The sequence below is a fragment of the Gracilinanus agilis genome, chromosome 3, assembly GCF_016433145.1.
Source record: "Gracilinanus agilis isolate LMUSP501 chromosome 3, AgileGrace, whole genome shotgun sequence".
In the NCBI taxonomy this organism is placed as follows: domain Eukaryota; kingdom Metazoa; phylum Chordata; class Mammalia; order Didelphimorphia; family Didelphidae; genus Gracilinanus; species Gracilinanus agilis.
The window spans coordinates 424091123-424108082 of NC_058132.1; the positions used below are offsets into that span (position 1 = coordinate 424091123).

A 16960-nucleotide genomic window follows, 5' to 3' on the forward strand; every position below is an offset into this window, starting at 1 on the left:
GATAGTTTTTACTGGGGACAGTTGGGGATTAGAGTGCTAACCCTGGAGTCCGGAAGACACAAATCTAACCTCAGATATTTGTTAGCTGTGTGATCTTAGGCAAGTTACTTATGCAGTCTGTCTCAGTTTCCTCTTCTGTAAAATATGGAAAATAACAACACCTACCTTGCAAGGCTATTATAAGGATAAAATGTTAAACACAGAATAGGGCCTGATATGGAGTTAAATGCTACATAAATGTTATTATATTACTATTACTTGCTGTGTGACACTAGACAAATCATTTAAATTGTTAGCCTTAGTTTCCTCTTCTGTGTTCTGGAGATAATATTAGCATCTACCTTGCAGAGTTGTCAGAATTAAATGAGATATCTATAAAGCCCTTAGCATACTGTCTGGCTCAGAGTAAGTGTTACTCATTTTTAGCTATCATGATAAGGATTTTTCTTTATGCAAGACAGAATGCTAAGATAAGAGTACATGAATTTGGATTGAGATAATCTAAATTTAAGTTATAAGTAAAGGCCATTTAGTAACAATAAGCTCATTGGCAGGTCAGTGAATCTTATTTTCCTCATGGATAAAATGGTGACTACTGATAACTTCATGAGGCTATTGTAAGGACAAAATGGAATAAAGGAAGTGACTGTGAAGGGTTTTTATAAATGTGAAAAATTATTATTATTCAGTCATTAGTAAGTTTGAAGAGAAACAGAAGGGAGTAAGTGTAATTGTAAGCTAAATTAAAACAATTAACTAAACGAATAGCTTCTCAGATCAGACCTAGTTAAACTTCTTATAATAATGGGCGTCTTCATAAAGGATCATATAATTTCTCCATATTATTCTTTGTATTTTCTATCTGTTCCCACTATGGAATTTTCCAAGGAACAAAAAAAACCCAAAACACTATTGTAGAAGGTTCATCTACCTGTTGTAGAGTTTTTCATATAAATCTACATTTCCAGCACTCAGGTTCAACTTCATATAGCTTGTGGCGCCACTATCATCTATTATTCCTTGACTGGAGTAGAAACTATTCCTGGTTAAAAAAAAAAAATCAAATTCAGCATCAACCTTTATCATAAGGAACCATATAATTTATCTTGTAAAACCAAGTATGCTTGATACACTGAGTTAAAACAACAGCTTCCTTTCCAAAAACTTAACACCTACTCATATAGTCACCCTTCAAAAATTAAATCATAAACAAATTTCCACAGCATCAAATGGCAAATTAAAATTTATATCTGTGGTGTTTTAATCAGATGTAGATTAGAAGAAAAATAATAATGATGATGGGAAAATATACACACTGATATATCTAATCTATAACTTGTATATATAATGAAATATGCTCCATGTATCAAAGTGAAATGTTATGTGCTACTACAACTGTAGGCTTGGGGAAAGCCTCCAAGACACTAGACAGGTCATCCAAGGGAGGTCACGTAGTGGCCAAATATATATACTAAAGCTCCTTAGTTGAGAACTCAATGGTTTCTGTATACTGAAGAAAGCAAAAGGATTAGGTAAGTGTGGGTGGGTATTGCTCTGATTCCAGCAAATTAACATTCAGCACAACTCAAAATATGTCTCAAATTTGTTTTTAAATCAGTAAATGAACACATTGACTATGTCTGCCATCATATACGATATTCAATACTCACATTCATCTCTTTAATGAAAGGAGAGCTGCATATTTTCTCAACTTGGAAGATGAGAGTGGTCATTTTAATTATATAACATCCTATAAAAGCAATGTTTTGTTTTCTTCATGTATATGTTATAGTCATTGCACCATTCATTTTTGTGGGGAGCTATCCAACCGTATGGCATTTTCTACTATTCTTAAGTTTCTGTCTTATCTCGTTGAAAGAGAAAATGTCTTCTGAGGAAATCTGAGAAAACCTAGAGTTAGAAAAGACTAAGTTCTTCTCTCCCAAAGTACTACCAAATGTAAACAGGAAAAACTTAACACTTGTAGAAAAGTCTCCACCAAACTTTTCAAATCTATGATGCAGTGTGGTTAGGATTCACTGTACTTACAACATGGCCAACATAATAAAATGCCAACTCAACTTCACTTCTGGCCTCAACCTACTTTTCAAGAATCTCTCATTATATTCCTTTAGAAACTCTCCATTGTAGCCTGACTAATCTAACTCACCAGAACAAGCCTTTTGTATTCCTGGCTTTATGCCCTAGTTTGAACCATTATCTATAATTTAAGTTTTGCCCTTCAAGGGCCAGTTAAAATCCCATTAATTCCATAAAACCTTGCCTGACTATACTAATCCAGATCTCTCTCCTTCAGTGAATGTAGCATTTGTATGAACCAATCATTTAAAAATGGAATATTGCTTTCTGAAACATCCCTTTGATTAGTTTTTAACTTTGTGTGCATGTCTAATTTCCCTGTTCCCAAAGTTATTGAAGGATGAAACAATAAAAAAGGTTAGATTACAGTAGTATGCTCATGAACAGGCTATTAATGAATACTTCAGAGAATCTCAGAGCTGAAAGGGGCACTAAAATGAGGCAGCATGATATAGAAGAAGAAATACTGGCTGTGTAGTTAAAAACCCTGGTAGTTCCTCTTTTAAGGCTCATCAGTTCTACCTCTATACTTGTTATGTGAGCAAGTCACAACCAAAGTAGATCTCAAATTAAAAACTAAGGGTTTAGACTTAAGATAGTCTTCGAGGTCCCTTCTAGATCTATATTTATGATCCCACAATCAAGGCCACTTTCAACCTCTCTACTTCATCCTGTGTCATTTAAAATCACTTGGGATACTTGGAACTACATTTCCCGTGATCCCTAATGGGTTTCCTGTTTTGGATGACGTATTCAAGGTGAGGGACTGTTTGAAATTAGGAGGAAGTGACTTGGAACTTCCTCTTTAGTTACCTGAGCTCGAGGAGGGAGGAAGGAAAATGGCTGAGATGAGGTTAGAATAGGTTTCTTACAGGCACGTGGTCAGTTTATCTCTATCAGCATCGCTTTTATTAAAATACTATTCTTCCTTTTGATCTCGGCCCTCATCATTTTTAATCATAACAATCCTAATAATAGGTAATCTAGTTTTTGCCACTCTAATAAGTGAAATGAGTAGGACAAAGAGAAAAATAATCAGAACTAAGAGAATGAAAGAAAAATGTTAAATTCTGAGTAAGAGATAAACAAATGAAGATGCCAGAGAAAAGATAATGAGCTATCTCCTTCTTTACAGAAGATAGACTAAAAAGAGAGAATATTGACTATATTGTTAAATTTATTCACTGCATCAGAAGTTTTGGGTTTGTCTTTCAATACAATGAAATAAAGAAAGTTGGGGTGAAGAGAAGGAAGATTGTGATATTGAAACAAAAAAAATACAAACAAAATATTTTTAAACCTTCAATTATGGGAAACCCAATACCTTCAAAACCAAGCCATTCCCCTGCTAGATAATTCCATTAATTAGAAAGCTTTCCCCAAATAGGTACATGAAAAAAATGTTCTAAATCACTGATTAGTGAAATGTAAGTCAAAACAATTCTGATATATCTCATACCCATCAGACTGGTTAAAATGACAAAAAGAAAAATGACAAATGTTGGAGGGGATGTGGAAAAATGGGGACACTAAGACATGACACTGTCAGTAGGACTAAGAATTGCTCCATCTATTTTGGAGAGCAATTTGGAAATATGCCCAAAGAGTTATATAACTATGAATATCCTTAGACCCAGCATACCATTTTGTGAATGTTTACCTCCAGAGAAGGAACTGAAAAACAGAAACACAAAAGACAGAATATATATATGCATATCTTTTTGTTGGGTGAAAACTTCTGTGGTGTTGGGAGCATAGAAGGACTGAGGTATCTGGGCTGATAGTAAATATTTTTTTAAAGAAAAAGTTTTTCTTAATCTTCTCTGCAACTTTTAGTCATTTTTCCTTACACTATTATTTGGGACGAAATAGAACAAATTAATCCTCTTCCACATGGTAACTCTTTCCTCAAGTGTTAAAAACAAAGGTAGAATGTGAATTGGTTGTCCTTGCTGACAACAACCTTATTAGGGACATCAATTTATCTTAGTAACTATTTGTGGCTCACTCATACCTAAACATGCCCAAACATCTCTCCATTCATAATCAAGGACATCAGACATATTACATTTGATCTTTTTCCTTCCATATTATATGTATGCCATACTCACATGTTATACCCCATGTCTTTGCATGCTATCCTCCCATAGTTATCATTCCAATCATCTTGGCACACAGGATACCAGGATTTGTTATGAGATGAGTAAATCTGAAGGATAAATTTTGGTCCATAGAGGCGAACTGTATTTGAAAATAAAGATTTGTTTTAATGGGTTTTATAATGATTTGGGCTTAATTCTTTTCTCTTAGATATGTCTAAGTAATTTAAAACCCTTAGTTTTGGAGATCTGTAGAATGCAAGTGCTGAAAGTTCTCTTAAGAGATCAACATATCCAAATCTTGCATTTTGCATGAGAAACTAAAAACTAGAAAGTAAAATTGACTTATGCAAATTGGCATGGTGTATTGTCATTGTAGTTGCAGTTATAAGACCTAGGGTAGAGTCTCAGTATTGCTGTATCATTATGTTTATATCACTTAACCTCTATGCACCTTAGTTTCCTCATCTGTAGAATCACGAGAAAGGAAGCAAGCATCATTAAAGCTTTGTACCAGATACCATGCTAGGAACATTACAATATTATTTCATTTGATCTTCACAACAATTCTGGAAGGTAAGTGTTATTACCATCCCTCAGGACATTGTTTTCTGGTGAGCATATGTCTCAGCAAAGCCAATGAGCCAGAAATCAATCCCTTTTCAAATACAGGAAAGAAATAATTTCATTTCCATAGGCAGAGCTAGTCATTATAACCTTGGTAGGATATTTGCTTCTAGCAAATAAAGCAGGTCAAAGAGAATGGGCCAATGTCAAGAAAAAGAAAGAATATAGGAATCAGACTACTAAGATTTCACAAAAAGTGAAGGAAGGAAGGTCTGCAGAAAGAGAAGAAAGATCTCTCATGACCTTCCAGAGAATTATCATTCTCATCCAGAGAGCAAAGACAGGGTCCATTGCCTCGTCTTGGATAAAAGAGTCCTAGACTAGGGGGTGAAAAAGTCATCTATCTATGAGTACCTGAACACAAATATGGAAGAAACAAATGATAAGTGAAACAGATTCTAGTAGAATTAATACCTAAAAGCTCTGCCAAAAGGGATGTACAACATCTTAGAATTTAATCCAACATCTAGCTAAGCAGAACAGCTGGCTGACTCTAGGCAACATTATTAAATGGTAAAGAAAGAAGACAAGATGATAAGAAAAAAAAGAACTAAGAAAGAACAAAGCCTTAAATCTGCATTTAGGATCAGAATTTACAAAGATTTCTATACCACTTATATCTTCCTTTTCATTTGTTACATTTAGTTCTTATTAATTGCAGTTGCTTAATGGTAAAATGTGTTAAAAGTACTTAAAAGTAGGATGCCTAGACTATTTTCAGGAATAGGACAAAGGAGAAGAGAAAAGCCTCTATCATTTCCCAAAGACTAAGTTAATTCACTGGAAGTGTTAGTGTTAAGAAAGAGAAGGGCCATAAGGGAGCAATGCAACAGGCCACACGACTTCTTTTAGTCCCTGCTAGTCAAATAAGATCTGAGGGGAAAGCTTAACCTTGCTGAGAAGTGTTTTCATATGCTTGGAATAGGGAAAAAAGTTAAATATATGTATATACTTATGTGTGTCAATGTCTGTGTAGATTTATAAACATATTTCCAATTTTGAAATGTCAACCACAATTAGCAGTGTAAAAAGAGTACAAAAAGTAAGTCTTTCTCCAAAAACAAAGAACAGACTTATCTGAATACTCACTAAAAGAATACCTAACAAAATTATTAAGAGTTTCTGGAATATCATTCAACATTTATCAGGTTATACTGAATTAAACAACTTGTTTAAAATATTTTCAATAACTACTAATTATTAATATTATTATATTGCTAATAGTAACTTTTATATTAACCAATACTATGTTAGTTAGTAGTATACTAACCACTAACAATAATTATTAATAAGCATTATTCCTTGCTCTAACTAATCATTTTTCCACAATATATAATGTAACATCATCTTGAAAAGCAAATGTCTAAAATAAATGTAAAGACATCTACTTTGAACAAATTCTGTCTTTTAGCTCTGTAATCTGTTTATTAATTGTCCACTTAAGAGTTTCAAACAATGGGATTTTTTTAACCACTTACAATTAGAATACTCTCCTAACTCATTCTCCTTCTTATCCTTGAAATCCTAGATCCTTGATAGAACTTTTCCACTACTACAAATCATAGTCCTCCTACAGGTTAATAATAGACCATCTTTGTGAATCTGTCACACTGCGGGGGGAAAAAAAATCACTTAATGGGGAGCCCTCTAGTAGTGGCTCTTTCTATATAATAGGAAATTTTCTAAGAGATAAGGAGGTCCTACACATGCCAATCCTTCATATTATTATTTTCTAAACATACTTACCACAGTGGTTCTCATCTTCACCACTGGGACAATGTGATATTCCATCGCACCAGTTAGTTGGACTAATACAAGTTCCTGAGGTTCCACATTCTATTCCAGAATTTGGGCAGCTATTTTTCACTGAGGGATAAGAAACAAATGAAATGCACATATGAAACTCAATAAGGAAAAAAGTAGTAAATCACAAATTCTACAACATATATTGCTCCTCTCTCTTAATGATGTATATCATTTTAGCAAATGTAGAAGTATAATAACATAGTAGGTCTTCCATTAAAAGAAATAAGGCAGTCAATACTAGTGGGAAAACATGTTAAATATTTTCATGTTGCCAGACAAAGCATCACCCTCAATATTAAGAAAGGACATTTTTTGTTGTTATTGGCTAATTGTTCACATTTACTAATAAATTGCATTGTTTGTATTTACTAATAAAAATTCTACACTGCTTCATATAAGTATGGTATAGATTTCAAAGCTGGAAATATTTCTATTAAAACATTTTCAAATCTTATCAAAATTATCAAATCAAAAAGATAAAGGTCGTAAAGAGTCACATATTTATCAAGTGATAGACTAGATGTAAAAGAAGAGTTATAGGAGAGATTTATATAAATTTACCCCAAATGGTCCAATAATCTAAACTAATGTCCAGTTTTCTATACATAAATGGAAAAGTAGGTGAAGGATGATTTAAATGCAACACAGAAAATTTGACTTTATAAGGCATAACTAACCAAAGGAGAGCTATATTAGATTTTGGAAGTACATCACTTATTCAAAAGGAAGAGGAAAGCTAAAAGAAAATGGGGGAGGGACAAGAGAAGTAGAAATATAATAGACAAAACAGGCATTGTCCTCTGAAAAAATCCAGAAACCAAGGAAGGAAAGCAAGGTAGGAAAAAAAATTTTGGTGAAGATCAAATGGAAATTGTAACAATAAAGGGAAGCCAGTAACCAATGTTTGATAAGAGGAGAAAGAGAGAGAGAGAGAGAGAGAGAGAGAGAGAGAGAGAGAGAGAGAGAGAGAGAGAGAGAGAGAGAGTCAATGTAGTGAGTCTCTCTCCCAGCTCTCCCCTGGGGCTGAATATACACTGGGAAACTTCAAGGGGGTGTTACCCCAAAACTGGGTGACCTGGATGGTCGTGCCACCCCACAGGAGTTGGGGGCAAGGCTTCCCTATAAGATGAGGTATGTGGTACACCAATCCAATTCTAAATGAGGGTGGGGTTTACACAAGCATCCCCCTAGGTCAGTCAGACCAAGCTGTGGTTCCCTTCTCCCTTGTTGTCTCCCAGGCACTCCAGAATGCCATCTGACTAATGAATAGCTTTTATTATTCACAATTCAGGGATTGGGGAAAGGGGTGAAGGGCAGAGGGATTTTGGGGTGCCCTCTTCTCTATTCCTATGGAGTCCGTCGCTTAGGTGGGAACCTTAATGGCTCCCACTCCTAAGCTTCTCCCACCTCCTCCCTTCTCTTTCTGTTTCTATTTCTATTTTTCTGTTTCTATCTTTTTCTATAGTTTTAAGTTTTTGACTAAAAGGGTCTCTCAGCAAGGTTGGGTGATGGGAGAAGGAGACTAAGAGATCGCTCCCAAAATGGAGTCCAAACACTTAGCTGTCTGGATGGTTGAAGTCTTGATGGATGAAATATGAAGGGATGGCTTTGATCAAGGAATCAGGGTTTTAATTTCCAAAGAAAAATCCTCAGGAAGCCCTCAGGACTGGATCAGAGCTGGGAAGTCCTCCTCCTCTCTCCTCCCAAGCCCTATGCCAGAAGCCTTCTTTCCCTCCTTCCTCCTTCCTCCTCTGGAGAATTTCCCAGAATTCTCTCTGGTCTCAACTGTCACCTACTGTCAGCAACTCCTTCTCTGGCTCCTTTTCTCCCATCCCCCTTGCACAAATCCCACCCTTAAAAAATACAATCAGTAGTTCTATTTGAATTAAAGTATACTGTAAGCCAAAGGTCAGAAAGAGAGAAATAGTCCATGACATACACTATATCAGATTTTAAATTTTTTTCTAGTTCTAGAGCATTTAAATAAAACAAAAATTGGGCAATTCCAATATTACAAAAGTAATCTTGGTAAAGAGCTGTAATTCCACTTATCTTAACCAAAAAGGATAATATTTGGACTAGAAAAGGCAAAACAAAAATAAAATCTTCAACCAGTTAACTCTGTCTGTGGTCATCCTATGTGGCTCTTTCTTGGGACTTCTTCTCTTCTTCCTCTATGCTATTTCTTTTTTTTTTTTTTTTAATTTTTAAAAAACCCTTAACTTCTATGTCTTGGCTCATAGGTGGAAGAGTGGTATGGGTAGGCAATGGGGGTCAAGTGACTTGCCCAGGGTCACATAGCTGGGAAGTGGCTGAGGTCGGATTTGAACCTAGGACCTTCCGTCTCTAGGCCTGACTCAAGCCACTGAGCTACCCAGCTGCCCCTCTATGCTATTTCACTTAAGTTTATCAGTTCCTATGGTTTTGATTATATTAGAGCTAACCTTTCTTTTAACCTCCAGAATCACATTTCCACTTGTCTATTAGACATCTTAAATTCAACATATTCAAAACTGAATTCATTTTCTTTCCCTACAAATCTTCCTCCACATCCAAATTCCCTTATTATTGTCAGGGGATTGTCCTCCCAATCACCTAGGTTCAGAAACTAGGTTTCATCCCCAGCACCTCACTCTCTGTCACTCCTATATCCAATCTGTTGCCATGGTCTGTTTCACCTTCATAACATCCCTCAGATATTCCCCCTTCTCTCCTCTGACACAATGACCTGTCTGGCACAAGTCCTCGTAATTTTCAGACAATCTGAAAACCATCATCAGAAAAAGTCTGCATATCATATTTTTTAATTATACATTAAAACTACCCAGAACTCTTAGAACCAAAAGGAATAGTGAAAATAAAAAGAATCCAACACCAGGTCATTAAAAGAAACCTCAAAATAAAAGCTCCAATATTGTCCTTGCCAAACTCCTTGCTTCTTTGTCAAAGAAAAAAATTCTACAAAAATGACAAAAAAAGGAGGAAGTCAAATACCAAGGATACTCAAAAACAAACCAAAAAAAAAACCTATAAAGTTTAAAAAACAATATTCCAAAAGACAAGAGATAAAAGACTTACCACAAAATAGAATAACTTACTGACAAATCAAAGTAGAATACTTTGGGGGTAAAAGGTAATGAACCTCTACTAGAATGATGGATTTCCAGACATTCTTGAAGAAAATATGAGAAATAAGTATATACTAGGAAAAAATGCAATCAGTAAAAGAAACACAGAAAGAAACATGTATTTGTTTAAACTAGAAGGGATATAATAGCTGATGGATTTTTACATGTTAATAGAGAAATTTTAATATGTCTTCTCAGATTCCTAATTTCCTTAAGGGTCATAGAGAAAAGTAAAGATGACATAGGGTCTGTGAATAGTTTTGTTATGTTTTAATGGTCTTAGAGCACTCAAAAAAAGAGGAACATAGTACTATATTGGAGAAGAAAAGAGGAAGAAGAGGAAAGAAATCACTATCATATAAAAAAGGTACATAAGATTAAGTGTATATGGTCACAGAAAAAAAGGGTACAGGGAATAGGCAACCAATGAACTACATTTAGATTGAATGGAATTGTACATACCTAGTCACACTCACACCATTGACATTTTGTTATAGAAAAGCATTCATCTCAAAAAGGAAATAGAAGGAGTGTAAGGGGAAAAAGGTGCTTTTGGGTAAATATTAAAAGATTGGTCGCCCAGGGGATTTATCAATCCCTAATTAAGGAATAATCTCAAGTTAAAATGACTTTTCTGAAAATTTATTTACAACTGAGAATAGGAAGAAGAAATAAGGAAATAAGAGAGAGGATAAGATAGGATAAGTAATCTAAAACAGTAGGTAATTTGCTCAGATTCCCTAGTTTAATCTAGGTAGAGCTAATTAACTCTCAGCCGAGGAAAGTCAGAGGGCCAGAGGTCAAGAGGCCAAAGGGCCAGGAGACAAATGAAGCAAAAGCTTCAGTCACAGAGTCTCTATTAAAAGAGAAGTTCCTTCAGAGAAGTTCAGGAAGATTCAGTCTTACTTTCACCACGTGGAATGCTCCGGTCAGGGACCAGCAGAGATCCTTAGGTCCCATTCACAAATCAGAAGCCCCAGTCCAGCTGGCTGAGGTCTCTTTTTAAAGGAGCCTCTTTTGCGTTACTTCCTGTGGCCTCCTCTTAGTTTACATGTCCAATCACAGCAGACGCTTTTCTTAGGACTGCCCACAAGACAGTCAGTAAACTCTGATTTGTTACTCTAGCACACATGAGTTACAGAACACCCAAAAATGGAGATGTTTTCACCTTTGGTGACTAAATCTAAAGATAGGCAGTGTAGATTTAATCTAATTATCACAGGGGACAGGAACAATCCAGGATAGAGAGGATTCTAAGAAGAAGGAAAGGATAGGTAAGGAAAAAGCTATAAGAAAAACAAACTTAAATGTTGGAAGGAGGCATAAGAATACACCTAAAACACAAAGATTCACAAAGAGTTAAAGATGAGAGGCTGGAAAACAATTTATTGTGCTTCAGCTGAACTCAATAAAGGAGAGGTAGGAAATTCAATTTCAATAAGGCTATAGTAGGTATAGACATAACAATGAGAAATCAGGAAAAAATTATATTATTATTATATAATATGTCTAAAATGAAAGTTAAAAACAAATGGGAAGAATTAGATAGTAAAATTATAATGATGGGGAAACTTACTATACTCCCTTCAAACTTAGTCAAATTTAACCAAAAGTTAGATCAGAACTGAGTAGACATTATGAAATGGAAATACAGGAAAAAGAGAGGTACATTTATTTGTTCAATTAAATAGCAATATGGAAATAATTTGTTTGCCTGCTAAAAAGGAAGAAAAGAGAAAGAAAAGAAGATAAATAAGGAACTGGAAATGATTTTGTTCTGTTTTGATAAGTATTGGTAGAGAAATGAGAGGAATAAGTAGCTATACTGGGAGGAAGGAAAAAGGAAGAAATGAGATCACCAATCACATAATAGAGCTATACAAGATGAAAAGTATTCAGATAATGGGCGTCCCATAAACTTCATTTTCATTTGACTCAAAAAAGAGAAATTAAATTCAACATACACAAAGAGAGAGACAGAGGGAGAACCTAAGGTACGAAAATTAATAAACACGCAAAAAAAAGAAATGGGAGAGAAAAAAGATGATAGAGTGATTTAATAGAGAAAGCATGACATGGTTAGTCACAGGATTACTGATCAGCAAGACAAATTCCACCATGGAAGCAAGGAATGTGAAAAGGAGGAAATATTTAAACCTGTCATCAGAGGCAGAAAGGAATAAAGGAAATAGAGCAAAATTTCAGTAATATATCATAAGTAACAAGTAAACTCCCTCTCTTTAAACTTTCTTATTATTTGTAGAAAAGTGAAAAGTTGAAAGCAAAGAAGCAAAAATGGATAAATGAACAAGAGTATAGGATTTAAAGAAACAAATAGTCAATAGTTATAAACATTAGAGAAAATGGGATTAACACACTGATAAAATAAAAACCAAAGCAAAATGAATTTTAAAAGACAATTCAACAATATGCTGTTTATAAGAAACACAACTTGAAACATAAAGATAGGTGGCAGACTGAGAGCCAAGTCTAGAGACCTGAGGTTTAAATCTAGCCTCAAACACTTCCTAGCTGTGTGACTCTGGGCAAGTCACTTAACACCATTTGCCTCACCCTTACTGTTCTTCTGCCTTGGAATCAATAAACAGTATTGATTCTAAGATGGAAAGTAAGAATGTAAAAAGAAAAAGAAATAAAAAAATTCAGAAAGTTAAAATGAGGGACTGGAACAAAATCAATTATGCTTTATATGAAGTCAAAAAAGAAGGCAATCCCAATTAAAAGTAAGGTTATAGGAAATAAAGACATGATAAAAGAGATAATCTGAGAAAATATTTTTAAAAGCATTAAAGGTGATGAAACAATATCAACACTATATATGCACTAAATTGCATAGTATTTAAATTTTAAAGGAAAATCTTAGTAAATTATAAAGGAGAAATATACAGTCAGTTGTAGATAAATCCAAACAAAAGATAAACAAGAAAATTAAGGCTCTAAATAGAACCATAGAAGAAATTGAAAAATAGATCTCTGAAGATTACTGAATTAGGAACAGAAAGGAAGTTTTGATGATTCTCACACATACACAGGCACCCTTTAAAAAAAATTAACTACATAAAAGTGAGGAAGCATAAAGGTCTCATCAAAAATTGAAAAAATAAAATATGAAATATTTATTTACAATGGAATAAGATATTCAATATAAAGTAATAATTGAAAAATTAAATAGAGTAACATAATTTTAGAGAATTAGTGTGTAAAAGAAAAAGTATATAAAAAATTTCATCTAAGAAAATTACAATAATGAGGCAATATACCAAAATTTATAAGTTGCACCTAAAGCAATTCTAAGAAAAAAAAATTAATTTGTGTTTAAACAACACTTTTGGAAAAAAGAATCAGTGAATTGGGTAGATGACAAAAAAAAATCTTTTAAAGTAAACACAAAATAGAAATTCTGAAAATTAAAAAAGAAATTAATAGAACTGTAAGCCAAAAAAAACTTACTGAACTGATAAACAGGGAGCTTTATTTTTATATTGGTTTTTAAATAATAAAATAAGATAAATTGCACATCTAATTTTAAAAATGAGAAAAATGAAATGATTCTTACAAAAATTTTAAAAGGATTCTCAATAATTAAAGTAGAAGTAAAGAAAATTAACAAAATTTTTGCCCAATTACATGAAAACAAAAAAGAGAAAATGGAACTAAATTTTAAAACATAAAAAATGCTTAGATTAACAGAAGAGAATGACTATTTAAGTAACCTAAGAAAAAGAGATGCGACAACTTATGAATTAACTGCCAAAGGGAAAAAAAATCCAAGGACACATGGATTTAAAAGTGAATTCTATCAAGTATTCACAGAACAACAAGTCATTACTATGAGTTTAGAATAGAGCTGGAAAGGAAATCTGGAAGACTTGAGTTCGAATTTGAACTGTCACTTATCAACTATGTGAACTTGGGCAAATCACTCAATTCCTCTTTGTCTCAGTTTCCACATCTGTAAAATGGGATGATAATATCACCTACTTCCAAGAGTTCTAGGTACAAATCTGCCCTCAGACACTTCCCAGCTGTGTGACCCTGGGCAAGTCACTTGACCCCCTATTGCCTAGCCCTTACCACTCTTCTGCCTTGGAGCCAATTCACAGTATTGACTCCAAGATGGAAGGTAAGGGTTTTAAAAAAAAATTTTTTTTGAGGAAAGGAGGAACTAACAATACAGGGCTCAAACTATACTACAATGCAGTCATATTCAAATTGGCACTAGTTAAAAAATAAAGATGCCAATCATTATAACAGATAATGTAAATAACATCATAGAAACAAACATACATATTAGTATAGAGTTTGGTAAACTCAAATAAATATCCTACTTATTAGGGGAAGGACTTACTAGCTCACAAAAACTGCTGAGAAACTTGGAAAAAAATCCGGGAACCATTATGTATTGTTCCATACCTCACGCTATGTAACAAGATGATCTAACCCTCAATTAGATACATTAATTAGACACAAAAGATGACATCATTTGCAAATTAGTGGAGAAGGGAAGGAATTACCTTTCATATCTATTGATAGAAGAAAAGCATTTATGACCAAAGGATAAAGAGAATCACATAAGATTAAATGGATAGGGGGGCAGCTGGGTAGCTCAGTGGAGTGAGAGTCAGGCCTAGAGACAGGAGGTCCTAGGTTCAAACCCAGCCTCAGCCACTTCCCAGCTGTGTGACCCTGGGCAAGTCACTTGACCCCCATTGCCCACCCTTACCACTCTTCCACCTATGAGACAATACAACGAAGTACAAGGGTTTAAAAAAAAAAGATTAAATGGATAGTTTTAACTATTAACACATTAAACTGTCATTAAAAGGAAAGAAAAAATATTTACAGAAAATTTATCCAATAAAGGTATCGTATCTATGCAAAATTTAAGTTTCAAAAGAATTATGGCCATTCCTCAAAAATAAATTATCAAAAGATATAAAAGGACATCTTTCAAAGTAAGAAATCTAACTTATTACTAATCATTAAGAGAAGGCCTAACTAATACTTTGTTGAGGTTTGATTTGGGAGGGAAATAGTCAATTGAATAAAAGCAATAATTTAAAATTATATGTAACAAAGATACAGTGGAACTTGGCATACTTAGATACAACCACCTTATCTCTGATTTGTCTTTGGCCAACAGAATAAGGTATGGTGGTTTATATGATCTTTGAAATTCATCAAGTCATAGGGACACAATCCTTTAGATAGGACTTTTTAAGGGAAGCAGGAGTCAAACAGGTCCAGGAACAGTTTAGGTACCTTTCAGAGAAATCAAATTACTACTTGAAAATTTCTCTTGCAATCCTGTTGCAAGCAGAAAGTGAAATCCTGTTCTTATCATACTCTGTCCCATAGTGCTAAATCCTAAGAATCTAATCCAAGGGACCTTACACCATTTAAATACCACCAATCTCCTTAGTATAAACAATGCTAAAGGAAAAGAAAAAGAAATAAAAATTATAGTCTAAGGGAGCAGGTAGGTGGCTCAGTAGATAGAGATCCAGGCTTAAAAAAAGAAGGCCCTGGGTTCAAATTTGGCCTCACACACTTCATCACTCTGTGACCCTGGGCAAGTTACTTAACCTCCAGTGCCTAAACCTTACCACTCTTCTGCCTTGGAACCAATACACAAAAATCTTCTAAGCCAGAAAGTAAAGGTTGTTGTTGTTGTTGTTGTTGTTGTTGTTGTTGTTTAATTATAGCACCTACCCCTAAAGTATCAGCAAAAAGGAAAAGAAAGAAAAGGGGGTGAGAGAAGGAAGACAAAAGTGAGAAATTTTATGCTTTTTTTCCTGCTTTCAGAAGGAACCAAGTGTCAGATCTCAACAATCTGGTCCATGTGGAAAGTTGTGCTAATATCTTTGCAATTCACAGTAGGTCTCCTAATGCAGTGATCACGATTGGCCAATGAAGCAGAACAACACTAGGAATAGCAAGGTCAGAGCATAAAAGGATGACACTCCTAGAACAATCAAAGAATCTTCTACTAATGCAAGACTGTGACAGTGAGCAGAAGCAGCAACAGGAACATTAAGGTCACTTCACAGATGATGGCACAGCACAATTCTTAACTGTAAATCAATTGAATAAAGTGTCTATAAGGCATAAGTGTCTCTTGTTTGCCATCTCTACCAGGATTTAAATTGATTCCTATTTCTCTCCCAATTTCATCACCAACTCGGTACTTACTTCTAAATAAAAATTAAAATTAAAAACTAATTAAAAACTTCCTCTATCTAAGAGTTATATCAGAGGATTAATATATAATCTTATCCTCCTTAGCAGCTTTTGCAACTGAACTGGCCCCTTATTTCACAGAGGCAAAAATTTTATTTCCTTATCCCTCACCAGGGACTCAGAATTACCACCAAGTCAGCTGAAAGATCCCATTTTTTTCCCCAAGTAAAAACACAAACTCGATAGCTCCACAGTGACAGTTTTACCTCCCAACAATTTCACTACTTGGTCCTTCAAGCCCTTTCTGAGAAGGAGTTTTAAAAATCACCCTAAGGATGGTACTGGCTAAGAGATAGAGAGGAGGATCAATGGAATAGACTTGGGATACATGACATCAGCAAGACAGTGTATGATAAACCCAAAGAGCCCAACTTTTTGGACATGAATCCACTATTTGACAAAAGCTGCTGGGAAATTTGGAAAACAATATGGGAGAGATTAGGTCTAGATCAACATCTCACACTCTACACCAAGATAAATTCAGAATGGGTGAACGACTTGAATATAAAGAGGGAAACTATAAACAAGTTAAGTGAACACAGAATAGTATACTTGTCAGATCTCTGGGAAAGAAAAGACTTTAAAACCAAGCAAGAGTTAGAGAAAATCACAAAATGTAAATTAAATGGTTTTGATTATATTAAACTAAAAAGTTTTTGTACAAACAAAAACAATGTAGTCAAAATCAGAAGGGAAACAACAAACTGGGAAAAAATCTTTATAATGAAAAACTCTGACAGGGGTCTAATTACTCAAATATACAAGGAGTTAAACCAATTGTATAAAAAATCAAGCCATTCCCCAATTGATAAATGGGCAAGAGACATGAATAGGCAATTTTCAGGTAAAGAAATCAAAAGTATCAATAAGCACATGAGAAAGTGTTCCAAATCTCTAATAATTAGAGAAATGCAAATCAAAACAACTCTGAGGTATCAC

The 16960-nt window shown here is 34.3% G+C and overlaps 1 protein-coding gene across 1 annotated transcript in view; it reads right to left on the minus strand.

Moving 5' to 3' along the window:
- Positions 1-16960, minus strand: part of TMPRSS2 (transmembrane serine protease 2) — a 90147-nt gene that overhangs the window by 37751 nt on the left and 35436 nt on the right. Inside the window, exons 4-6 of the mRNA XM_044670314.1 lie at positions 6573-6692; positions 4212-4341; positions 932-1042 (exon numbers count right to left, since the gene is read on the minus strand). Of these exons, the coding sequence (XP_044526249.1) occupies positions 932-1042; positions 4212-4341; positions 6573-6692 (361 nt within the window). The remainder of the gene's footprint in view (positions 1-931; positions 1043-4211; positions 4342-6572; positions 6693-16960) is intronic.